This window comes from Durio zibethinus, chromosome 14 (assembly GCF_047325235.1).
Source record: "Durio zibethinus cultivar Kanyao isolate XHJ-2024 chromosome 14, ASM4732523v1, whole genome shotgun sequence".
Classification (NCBI taxonomy): domain Eukaryota; kingdom Viridiplantae; phylum Streptophyta; class Magnoliopsida; order Malvales; family Malvaceae; genus Durio; species Durio zibethinus.
This window is the reverse complement of record NC_143175.1, coordinates 1,353,069-1,364,099: the sequence shown is the minus strand read 5'-3', so window position 1 is coordinate 1,364,099 and position 11,031 is coordinate 1,353,069. Positions and strand designations below refer to the sequence as shown.

The window sequence follows — 11,031 nt, the reverse complement described above, 5'->3', positions numbered from 1 at the left end:
ACAATAAACATACAAATTATGTGTGGAATGGGATGAAAATGATAAGAAGATTCCATTTTATAGTATATATAACCTATTTCATAAAGCACCAGTGGTCTAGTGGTAGAATAGTACCCTGCCACGGTACAGACCCGGGTTCGATTCCCGGCTGGTGCATTCTTCATTTTTCCTATAAGAAAACTTGTTACAAATTCCCAGAGTGAAACTGGGCAGCCTGGGAATTGTGGTAGCTAAGAATCTCTTTTTGTTTTCTTTAAATTCCTTGAGCACCCATTTCAGTTTTTGTCGAAAAATCTTAGTTTCATTTGGTTGGATTGGTGTATATCTTAAAACCCATCTTATGGCTGAACCTGTAGATTAAAATTAATTTGGATTGAACATTACTATTCTATTGTTCATGAAAATTTTAAACTTTTTTTACACAGATGGTAAGTAAACCGTGAACGGAGATTTATTTTTTTATTTTTCAGTGCTAAGCTTTTCAGGTAATTAAGTGTACAATTTATTTGAGATTAAGGTGGGATTTGAGAAATGGCAGGTTTTGATCAAGGGGTAACCTTGTATCCTCAGTAATTACTTGAAATGGCAGATGTCCAAATTTTATGTTAAAAATAACCAATTTTGGGCCTACCCTTTGTAGCATTGCAGCTAAACATGACATGAGAAAGAATTATTTGCAAAGCTTCCTGTTCCACTTGTTCAGGTTTCAGCCTCAGAATTGAAAACTAGAAATAAGCAGCACTCATATCACTAACTTTTTCTTCAATCAGCATTAGATACAAACTACAGTCCACCACTTAGGAGCCTTGTTGGCTCCAAGCGCAAGATAGACTCATCTTCACATAGCTTGACCATTTCATCCTCTGGCAAGGTTACCATTACCGTCCGTGCAAGCCCTTCTTCTGGAGAAGGCATCACCATAATCAACCCTTCACCGGCTACATTCCCGACATGGTATGCCACATGAGCAGGCTTGACATTTTCTTCAAACATAGCAGTATACATCAAGGATTGATCCCCGTCAACCATATGTTCCGTGTTTACACAGGTTAGTTCAGGGCCATACATCCTAAAGGGTGGTGCAAACTTCCCTCCCTCTCCCTTTTGTGATTCAAGCCAACCCACAGCGGACAAAATCTCTTCTTCCTTGATCCCTACCAAGTGGCCATGCACTGCATCCACCACATGTCCTAACTCACCAGGAATCATATCTTTCTCCCTCAATGACAGCAGTGAAAAATGCAATGCATTTCCAAAATAGCCGCAAGGAAGTGGTTCTTTCAACAGCCTCCTGAAGTCTATACAGATTGAGAGGGAGTGTGTATGTTCATCTTTAGATCCCTTTAAACGCGCAACGCTCATCCAAAAGATTGCAGCTAGCAGATCAAATGGTGTAGCATCAGGGCAGTTAACACGAATTTCTGATAGGCATTGTTTGATTACTGAATTAGAGAACTTGAAGGTAGTTGAGGCCATTTTCACCGAGGGAGCTTCTGCAATAGACTTGGTTACATAATACTTAGCTGATTTAGTATTAGCTTTGGGAAGTGGTCGACCATGGAGAGCAGATGAGAAGACCGGTGGATTTGCAATGGCTTGCTGCTGGTGAACCTCAGTCCAAGTCTTAAAGAATAGGATTAAAGACGTTAGGTCAGCGTTCATGTGGGAGCAGTTTATGCCAATTGCTATACCCCCTCCTTCAAATTCACTGACCTGCAAAACCAGAAGGAAAAAATTGGTGCCTTAACACTGCCATTAAAGTTGGCTGTAGACTTTCTTACCAATTACCAACCTCAATCAATATACAATTATTACAGAATTACTCATTGCTTCAGCCAAGAATTAAGAAAGTAGTACTAGAAAACTAAAAGTTGAATTATACTAATCCGAAAAACCTGACCAATAGAAAGTTTAAATTTTAACCAATGCCAATAATTAAGAAAACCAAATGTCTAAACAACTTCCATGACAAAGAATTCCAAAATATACTCAAGTTCTTTTATATATATATATATATATATGAAAGCTAATCAATTCAAACGTTAAAACAAATAAATCACATCAATCATTATTAAGAGATAATATATAATAAATAGCGACGAATCCAAATTGTTTTTGAGGTATTCACTTAAAATATATATAAAACACTATCTATAAATTTACTAATTTTATCAATAAAAAAGGTATTAAAAAAGTTTTGAGAGTGTTAGGAGAAATTTTCCTTCAAATTTTTTTATTTTTTAATTTTTAGAAATGTTCAGAACAAAATTTGAAGATATTCCAAAGGAAATTCTCCTTTAAACTTTCTTATTTTTTAATTTTTAATGTCACTCTATCAATAGATTTGAAATTCAAATCTTAATGCCTATAACTCCTATCCTCAGGTTACAACCTCTTTGTCCAGATTAAAGAGCAATCCAACAAGCTTGCAATCCCAAATGTCAACGTATTTTACATGCATGCATGAATCATTTCATACATATATATATATATATGTATATACACGCGCGTGTGTGTAAGTAAATCAATAGAAAATTTAAAAGAATTCTTAACTTTATTTACATAAAATACCTGAATTCGAAAAGGTGACCATGTATTTGGATTTTCAGGCATCTCCTCCCAAAAAGCCAAATCTTTTTCCTCAATTCCATTGGCATATTTCAACCATTCATCAATCCTGACACTCACTTTAGCCCTTACAACTCTAACACCAGCATCATTACACTTCACTTCCCAATTACCTGCCTCCCCTCGGGTCAACCGACCCGTAACAGGCGAGTACAACGAAAGGGTCTCAGATAATGACACCCTTAACGGGTCCCAGTCAAATGACCGGAATGGATTTTTCTCATAGTAAAAGACAAGATGCAAGCTGTGCTGCCCCATGGCTTGGTCCAATGGAGTTAACAGGTGAGTCTTACCTGGCTCTACCTGGTGGCTGGACACTGCGGTTAACTTGGAGCACACGAGAACCTTGCTCCTTTGCTCACTCATTGTCAAAAAATTCAGAGGGAGAAGAAATAGTTTGGATACTTGCAAATTTATGAGACTAGCTAAAATTTATAGAACAAAAACTAAAGTGGGTAAAGATTTCCGCATTTATTACACAACCACATTAACAACAGTTAAACATTCATCTTAAAATCAATTAATAGTAGGTGGAAAGGCCAACAAATTTATAAAACAAAATCTAACACAGTTGGAGATTTCCATTCTACATTTATTGCACATTGACACTGTTAAGTATTTAATTTAAAATCAATTGATCATATATTACATAACTCACTTCAATAAGATTTCACATGATTTTCATCATGTATAGACGAAGATGAAAGAAACTTTCTACATAATTAAATATTCAACTGAAAATCAATTGATCAGATGTCAAATAACTTACTTTAATAAGTTTCTACGTGACTCCTATCATATGTAGGCAAAGATAAAATAAGCCTTTTATCGTAAATAAGCAACATAATAAAAGTCTTAGTTTTAATATCATGTTAAGTATACAACTTAAGCTTAATTAATAATAGATGAAAAAGACCAACTTGAAAATAAAATTATAAAATATTATAAATTTATTAGATGTAAGATATCCTACTTTAACAACAACTATAGAATTATTTACATTATGCGATTTTGTTCTACTTTCAACAATCCTATTTCTTACAAAAAAACATGGATGTCAGCAACCATGTGACTTGTTTATTGCTGAATTTTTAATTTTAATGATCTGTATTAAGACCTGATAATCTTAAATATATAAAAAATAAATAATAATTCTATAGATGTATATATATATTCTTTGGTTTGACAAAGTATTGGATGCTTTATTATTTATCCATATAATGTGGTTCAGGGTTGCAGGGAAGATGGGAATTAAAGAGGGAAGCTGGTGTTGGTTGAGCTTTGAGTTTGAAATAAATGCAGATTGCAGATCATTCATTCCTGGCTTGCAGGCATGGCAGAAGAACAAAGGGCTGTTATAAATTTCAAAGACTTTTTTGGCCTAATGGTGGGAAATTATATATATTATCAAATTGTATAATTGTATAAAGAACATATATATGGAATCCAAATTAAGGTGATTCCTAACAGTCTTCAAGTTTCTTGTTTTGGCCTAAACCAAACAGTCTTCAGCTGGCTGCACCATTTTTATGTAAAAAGAAAGTAAGAAGAAAATAAATACCTTAGACAGGAGGCTTTTTGCTTTTTGGTAAGAAAATGATGGCGAAAATAATGTCATCGTTTCAGAGAGTGAAGTATCAGTGATCCAAAAATAGTGATCACCTAAATTATTTCCTTCCTAATGAAGTATTCTCCAAATTTCAAACCCATACCTTTTGACGAGTAAAATCCATTTGGGGTCAAATTGCTTAGCACTAACCCACACCTCGTTGATAACCTTAGACAGAAGTTTTAAATCCATATTGCAGGGATTTTTCAACTGCCTTCATTCTTGATGGAGTATGAACTAATTGACCACTCCAAAATTATAAAAAAAAAAGGTAAAAAGCTGTGAAAACCTTTGAATAGAATTAGATATTATTCAATCAACTGTTCCAAATACTTGAAATTAATGGGGTTTAAATTCAGAGAACTTTCATTCAAATGATATTTGAACTATTTTCAAACAGTATTTATATTATAAGTTGTCGTTAATCAAACCCTTATATCTTATACTTTTTTCTTTGTTATTGTATTAAAGCTTCAATCTAATTACCTTGAAATGCTTAATCATCATAATCACGTATAATAATATTAATGTTTTAGGTTTTTCTCTCAAAAAATTAAACTGTCAAAAAAAAAAAAAAGAGTCAATCCGACCCAATCCATTAGCCTAGACCTACCCATGGAATCCAGGCATGGCCCATACTGAGAAGAAGCAAAAAAGAAGGGTAAATCAATCCCTTTATCATGGGCCTACCTTTGCCCATGTTGTGTCACAAGATCAGATGACTCTTTTAAGAATGATTTACATTAATACACTGAAAATCATTAATTCAAGATAATCAGTTCCATTACCGATTGATCTTTAAATTAATTGATATGTTATTAAAGCTGATGCTTAGAGAATATGAATTCGAAAAAATTTATATGCGTAATGTCTTTTTCAACCAAATAAAAACATTTATGCAGACCATGTAGATATTTGATCTTACTTAGCATTTAGTCTTCATCCTAACAGGGTAGTGGAGGGAAGCAACAATGGAGGATCTAGCTGGCATGTTTTGGATGAACGAACTTCTCCAGTGTTTGATAAACGTTTTCAACCAAGAACACATATAAGATAAGGTCAACAGGTTTCTCATCGAATATTTTCAGGTAAACTATTTTTGTTCATAGTTAGTTGAAATGCAATTAAAACCTTTACTGAACAATATAATGGATGGCAGATTTCGGTTTTTGGCGGTGAGAGAAGTTCAATCAACTTCAGGGCTGCAAGCAGGTAACATGTTTCAATAATGAATATCATGAAAACAATCAGATAAACTGAAAAACTAAGACAACAGTTGGATGTAGCAGCTGATGCAGTCACAAACATAATTCAGCTAAATAGAAAGCTCTATTTTTGTTATCAAAGTATTTTAGAAGGCAAAATGATCAAAATTAGAAAAAAGAATGAAAGAAGAAAAGATAAACAATGTTATAGTGTCAAAAGCCATAAGGAGTTCATCCATCTTTCTTGCTTTCCATTCAGCTCCTTTCAGGGTCAATGATCCTCAATCTTCTTCAACCCCTTCATGTCTGTCGTTTCCACCCTGCATTACAGACAAAATATCATAGAGTTTACCGTAAATATCAACGTACGTATGTATAATGGAAGCCGGACTGTCTGGCTACTGCAATTGTGAGAGGAAGTGCAAATGCTATATGCATCTAGGCTTGTTGAAAATTTGGGGAAAATAGTTCCCGTATACAAGTAGTGATACTCCTTTAGGACCCAAAGTTGGCATGATGAAATGAACTTGGTAGATATAAATTATTGTTTCTTCAAGCAGGAAATGCATGGAAATCTATATTTAAAGTCAACATATAACTTTGACAGGGCATTCACTAATGACAAACTTATATTCAAAGGGGGATTCAACATATCATGTTGAGCCTTCTCTAGCCACAATGCTGAAGGTAAAAGTATGTCACCCATGCAATGGCAGTAAAGATGAGAACATGCTTACCCAAAGCCTAGTCCTAGAACTAATTGGAAATATGTATAAACCCAACTAACATAACAGCCAACAGAAGAAATGAAGTGAACAAATCCTCAGGAATGTAGATATCGTTGCCTCTAAAGTGATCTAGAAACCCGTAGTTACATATGGACAGAAAAACAAAACCAAATTATGTTCATTCAATGCTCTTGTTTGCTACATCAATAGTTTTAGGTAATGCAAACAAGTTCTTGCTTCAAGTAGTTCCAGAATTGTTAGGTGCGAAAAAGAGCACAACGACAATTTGATACTCACAAGTATTGCTCTTTTTCCTTACTAGTAAGTAATAAGCATCACAGTACTTTAAAAATGAGTTCACAAGTGACCAAAGCATAAGCTCATGCCTTGAACAAGATGTAAATCATAAACATATCTATCGTATAGTAGGAAGGAACTAGGAAATTAAAATTACTAGTTGAAGGGACATATTGTGCTGCAGTGAAAATTGTAGCAAATGACATAATATAGTGTAGAGAACTAGGAGCTATAACTACTAAAACTTACGTTGATCCGTATAAAGCAATCTTCTGAACTTTTGTGATTTCAGAACCCAACTGATTGTCTTCGATAAATATTATCAAGCTGGTAAACATAATAAATTAAGATTAATAATAATTTTCTTAATCACATGATAAAGACTAAATGCAGCGCATCAGTGCACAAACCATAAACATACCTTCGAACATTCTGAAACTTGACATACTTCAAGACTACTGGTTTCCCCTACAAAAACAGAGAGTGAATGTTATAAGATTTACCAGTTTACAGTGATTTCTTAATATACACTTGTTACAGAATAGTTTCCTGACAATGGAAAGACGGACAAAGAAGAGCTACCTTTAGATTATCTGGGGATAAAACAGAAGTGTCACTTGGAGGGAAGTCACCGACATTACTGCATAAAGCACAGTGAAATATCATCAGTGAAATAATAAGTGCTTAAAATTAATAAACCAATTGCGAGAATGTAATAATTCCATCGGCATTACCTAAACCCCATATGTTCCTTGTTCGTAAAAAGTTTCACCGTCTTTGGACCTTAAAAGACAACCTTCATGTTAAAATACTACAACAATCCACAACCTCAAAGGTAATTCTACTAGGGTAAAATTTGAAACAAGCATTTCATCAGTGGAATAAGTCAATAGGACTTGGCTTCAATGTGATTGAATTCAAGCTCAGATGCATAAGTATTAATAAAGATATATGAAAAGGAAAATATACACAAAATTTTACCTTCCTCTTCAGATCCCTTGATGACAATGGAATGAAGTTTAATGACTTGAGTGAAAGGGATATAAATCAGAAGTTGTTCATCTGCATCACTCTCAAGGTTCAAGCCTTCATCTTCTCTATAACCCTAATTCATGAGCATAAAAGATAAACACGTGACCTTTACATTGAACAATGAAGCAAACCTTAAAAAGCGAATGTTTGAAAAGAACTTCACTAAAACCATTATTTTTGCACACACAAAAGAAAACATGTCTGCCTAAATAATTTAATAACAAATTACAATCAGCTACTATCAAGGGAAAAATGAAAACAGAGAAACAAGAATTGCTTGAAGAGAGTTACCTGCTTGAGAGCATTGGACAGAGAGTGAGTGGAGCTTTGATTAAGGCATTCCACTCCAGACCAATCAATAAAGTCCAAGAGATCAACCTAATCATCCAAAAAAAAGTTCCCAATCAAGTAAACAAAATTTTAAAGAATCCTCATTTGAATTACCCAAAAAACTGTGTTGAAAAAATTTTAAAACAAAAGTCGAATCTTTTAAATTACCCAGAAAAAAAAAAAAAAAAAAAAAAAACTCACTTAAAAAGAATAAAAAACGAATCTTTTTAAGTTAAAAAAAAAAAAAATCCAAAAATACCCACTTTCCAGATTCCTTGTTTTCCCACCAAATTTCTCTAAGGTTTCTCAGAAACCAAACAAAGGGTATCCAGAAAGGAAGAAACTTGGAAGATTGGAAGACTCACTTGGTTTCTTTGCATTGCAGAAGCTGATCCAGTAGCAGACATGGTTTAAGTTTAAGAGGTTAATGAGATTGCTGAGAAATAAATTTTGTTATGAGAAGGAAAAAGAACGTGCGGAGAGAGAACAATTGGAGAGAAAGTTATAGCGGAAAAAAGACGTTAAGACAACACTTATATAGTGCCACCGTCATGGGTGAAAACTGAATCCTAGGAAACGAAGAAAAACTTACCCAGTCTGCAACAATCTGAAACGTGGCCGTTAATTACAAAGACATGTTTTGGTTGGACTACTAAAGTACAAATCTAATCCAAACTCCCCAACCCCAATGGCCCAAGACCTCTGTTTCTTATGTGTAGTGAAGAGGGAAGATGTCTCTTAAACAAACAAGATTATGCACCAACCAGCCAACAAAATCAGCCACCCCATTTACCAACCAAACCTCAGAAATCCCTTTTCCTATCCTTCCTTCCATCTATAACCTCAGAATAGAACAACACAGATCAAACCTAAGCAAAAACCAGCCATTGGCCACTGGCCACTGGCCACAACCCCTGATCAAATCAAAACCCTACAAAAACTAGATAGAAAAGCGAAAAATAAAACATCCCGAAACACTCCAAATTCCAAAAGCCCCATTCACCAAAAACCAATGGCTTCCTTATCCCTGCAATTCTCCTCCCTCCACTACACCTCCACCGCCCCTCTTACCCTACGCATCGCCCCTCTTAACCTACGTACCCCAACCCAGAAACCATTCTCCATCAGGTCCCAATCCGCCCCTGTCCTTTCCCAAGATGATCTCAAAAAACTTGCAGCTGACAAAGCAAGTTGAGTCAGTTAAGTCGGGCATGATCCTAGGACTAGGAACAGGCTCAACAGCAGCTTTTGTGGTTGACAAACTTGGCCAACTCCTTTCTACTGGTCAACTTTCTAACATCATAGGAATCCCAACCTCAAAAAGAACACAAGAACAAGCTGCATCACTTAACATCCCCCTATCTACCCTTGACATGCATCCCCATATTGACCTTGCTATTGATGGTGCTGATGAAGTTGATTCTAACCTTGACTTAGTTAAAGGCCGAGGTGGCGCCCTTTTGCGTGAAAAAATGGTTGAAGCAGCTTCATCTTCCTTCATTGTTGTAGCTGATGATAGTAAGCTTGTTTCAGGGCTTGGAGGAAGTGGTTTAGCTATGCCTGTTGAAGTTGTGCAGTTTTGTTGGAAATATAATTTAGTTAGACTTGAAGGGTTGTTTAAAGAGTTGGGTTGTGAAGCAGAGTTGAGGTTAGTAGGGGATGGTAGTGAAAAGCCTTATGTAACTGATAATGGGAATTATATTGTGGATTTGTATTTTAAGAATCCAATAAAAGATGGATTTGGAGCTGGGAAAGAGATTTCTGCCTTGGAAGGAGTAGTAGAACATGGGTTGTTTTTAGGGATGGCCACCTCTGTTATTATTGCTGGGAAGACCGGTATGGAGGTTATGACTAAGTGATAAAAGAAAAGTGAGACAGAGGTGAGGTGGAAGTTTTATTTTTTGTTGTCTGCTACTTGATGTTTGAGGGGATTTTAATTTATGTGGGGGGTAATTTGTTGCAAAAATTTTGGATTTTGATGTTGTGTGGAGTAATTGAACAATTTGGAATTTTGTGATTTCGGAAATTAAAATGAATTGGTCAATGATTATGTAGTTTTTTTATTCTTAGCAATGGTCTATTTAGTTTCCATGCTGCTGTGGTTGTTTCTGAAGTTCTTGGGTCAGATTCATTTAAGGGTTTATTATGTTGTTTGTTATGGTTTGAGTAATTTGTGGGATAATTTGTTGCAAAAGTTTGGATTTTGATATTGTATAGACCAATTGTAGAATGTGGAATAATTGGCATTTGGAAACGGCCTGAGTTGCTTAATGCTTGTATAGTAACGTGGTTTTGGGAATGGCCTACATTGGTTTTCATGTTAAATTGTGGTGGTTTCAATTTGTTTCCTAATTTCTTATAAATAGAAGTAATGAAACATTGAACTTGTAAGCAGCCATATGAACCCTGTAGCATATAGGAGGACATTTTCAGAGTGAATCTGTTAGCATCATGCCTGAGATTTGTTGTTTGTGCCTGCCTTTCCATTAATCATCTAAGATTGTAGAACTGAAGACAGGGTGAATCTGTACATTAAGAAGCCTGACCTGATAGTCTTAAATACTCTGCTTTGGGTTTGTAATAGGTTCTTTGGTATCTACTGTTTATAAGTCTCATTCAAACAGTAAATGATTTATCCCTTCATATGGCTTTGTCCCAACTGGATTTTAGAGTACCATGGTGCAGTCACTTAGCCACTTTGCCTAAACGTCTCAGCGTTGTTATGCACTTTTATCCAACAAGGTAACCTGTTCCTCATGAACATCTTTCAGAAATGTCCAGGTTAGTGACTGTAGTCTGAACTCAGAAAATCAGTGAAAAGATGTGAACTATGATGTTTCAAAGACAATTTTCATGATGCTTTAAAGTTTTATTGTCATCTTATTCCTTCAATTGCAGCTTCTCCCTTTAGTTTGGATGGAAAACTTCATGACTTTGATATTTATTTCATGGTTCAGTATAAATAAATGTCAGGTAAAATTTCATGTTCTAAGTAGGCATCTAATTGAACTTCTGTGAGAAGTGGGATTGGTAGAATAGGAGCTACAACCTTTATTAAGTTTCTGAAATTTGGCAAAGATGCTTTCTCTTCTTTTTTTTTCTGTTGTTTTTTATAAATAATTTGTCAAAGATGCATACTAATTTGTTTGAACTTTGAACTGATCAACTTATTTGTTCATACAACCACTTTTGTTAAGGCATT

The 11,031-nt window shown here is 35.0% G+C and overlaps 3 protein-coding genes and 1 non-coding gene across 4 annotated transcripts; 2 read left to right on the top strand and 2 right to left on the bottom strand.

Annotated features, from left to right (window-relative positions):
* The first annotated feature begins 85 nt into the window (after window positions 1-85).
* Window positions 86-156, top strand: TRNAG-GCC (transfer RNA glycine (anticodon GCC)). Its single transcript has one exon. It is a non-coding gene; the product is annotated as a tRNA-Gly (tRNA).
* A 564-nt stretch (window positions 157-720) lies between these two features.
* On the bottom strand, window positions 721-3,001 carry LOC111295541 (acetyl transferase 1-like). Its single transcript, XM_022889070.2, has 2 exons — window positions 2,572-3,001; window positions 721-1,713 (listed from the first exon to the last, which is right to left on the bottom strand). Exons 1-2 carry the CDS (start codon window positions 2,992-2,994, stop codon window positions 784-786), a joined length of 1,353 nt encoding a protein of 450 aa, XP_022744805.2. The 5' UTR covers window positions 2,995-3,001; the 3' UTR covers window positions 721-783.
* Window positions 3,002-5,437: 2,436 nt separating this feature from the next.
* Window positions 5,438-8,415, bottom strand: LOC111295011 (PITH domain-containing protein At3g04780-like). The gene is made up of 8 exons (XM_089743095.1): window positions 8,195-8,415; window positions 7,791-7,877; window positions 7,449-7,572; window positions 7,202-7,250; window positions 7,050-7,107; window positions 6,889-6,935; window positions 6,717-6,794; window positions 5,438-5,762 (listed from the first exon to the last, which is right to left on the bottom strand). The coding sequence occupies exons 1-8, from the start codon at window positions 8,234-8,236 to the stop codon at window positions 5,714-5,716; spliced, it is 534 nt and encodes a 177-aa protein (XP_089599221.1). The 5' UTR covers window positions 8,237-8,415; the 3' UTR covers window positions 5,438-5,713.
* Window positions 8,416-8,422: 7 nt separating this feature from the next.
* On the top strand, window positions 8,423-9,884 carry LOC111294259 (putative ribose-5-phosphate isomerase 3, chloroplastic). The gene has a single exon (XM_089743094.1). It carries the CDS (start codon window positions 8,987-8,989, stop codon window positions 9,686-9,688), a length of 702 nt encoding a protein of 233 aa, XP_089599220.1. The 5' UTR covers window positions 8,423-8,986; the 3' UTR covers window positions 9,689-9,884.
* The last annotated feature ends 1,147 nt before the right edge of the window (window positions 9,885-11,031 follow it).

Excerpts from the sequence above, each read along its gene's own strand:
- LOC111294259 (XM_089743094.1), top strand. The coding sequence starts at position 8,987 with ATGATCTCAAAAAACTTGCAGCTGACAAAGCAAGTTGAGTCAGTTAAG.
- LOC111295011 (XM_089743095.1), bottom strand. The coding sequence starts at position 8,236 with ATGTCTGCTACTGGATCAGCTTCTGCAATGCAAAGAAACCAA. Across the intron at positions 7,251-7,448 it reads CAAGGGATCTGAAGAGGAAG|GTCCAAAGACGGTGAAACTT; the intron begins GTAAAATTTTGT and ends TTGTCTTTTAAG. Across the intron at positions 7,108-7,201 it reads AAGGAACATATGGGGTTTAG|TAATGTCGGTGACTTCCCTC; the intron begins GTAATGCCGATG and ends TGCTTTATGCAG.
- LOC111295541 (XM_022889070.2), bottom strand. The coding sequence starts at position 2,994 with ATGAGTGAGCAAAGGAGCAAGGTTCTCGTGTGCTCCAAGTTAACCGCA. Across the intron at positions 1,714-2,571 it reads GGTCACCTTTTCGAATTCAG|GTCAGTGAATTTGAAGGAGG; the intron begins GTATTTTATGTA and ends CTGGTTTTGCAG.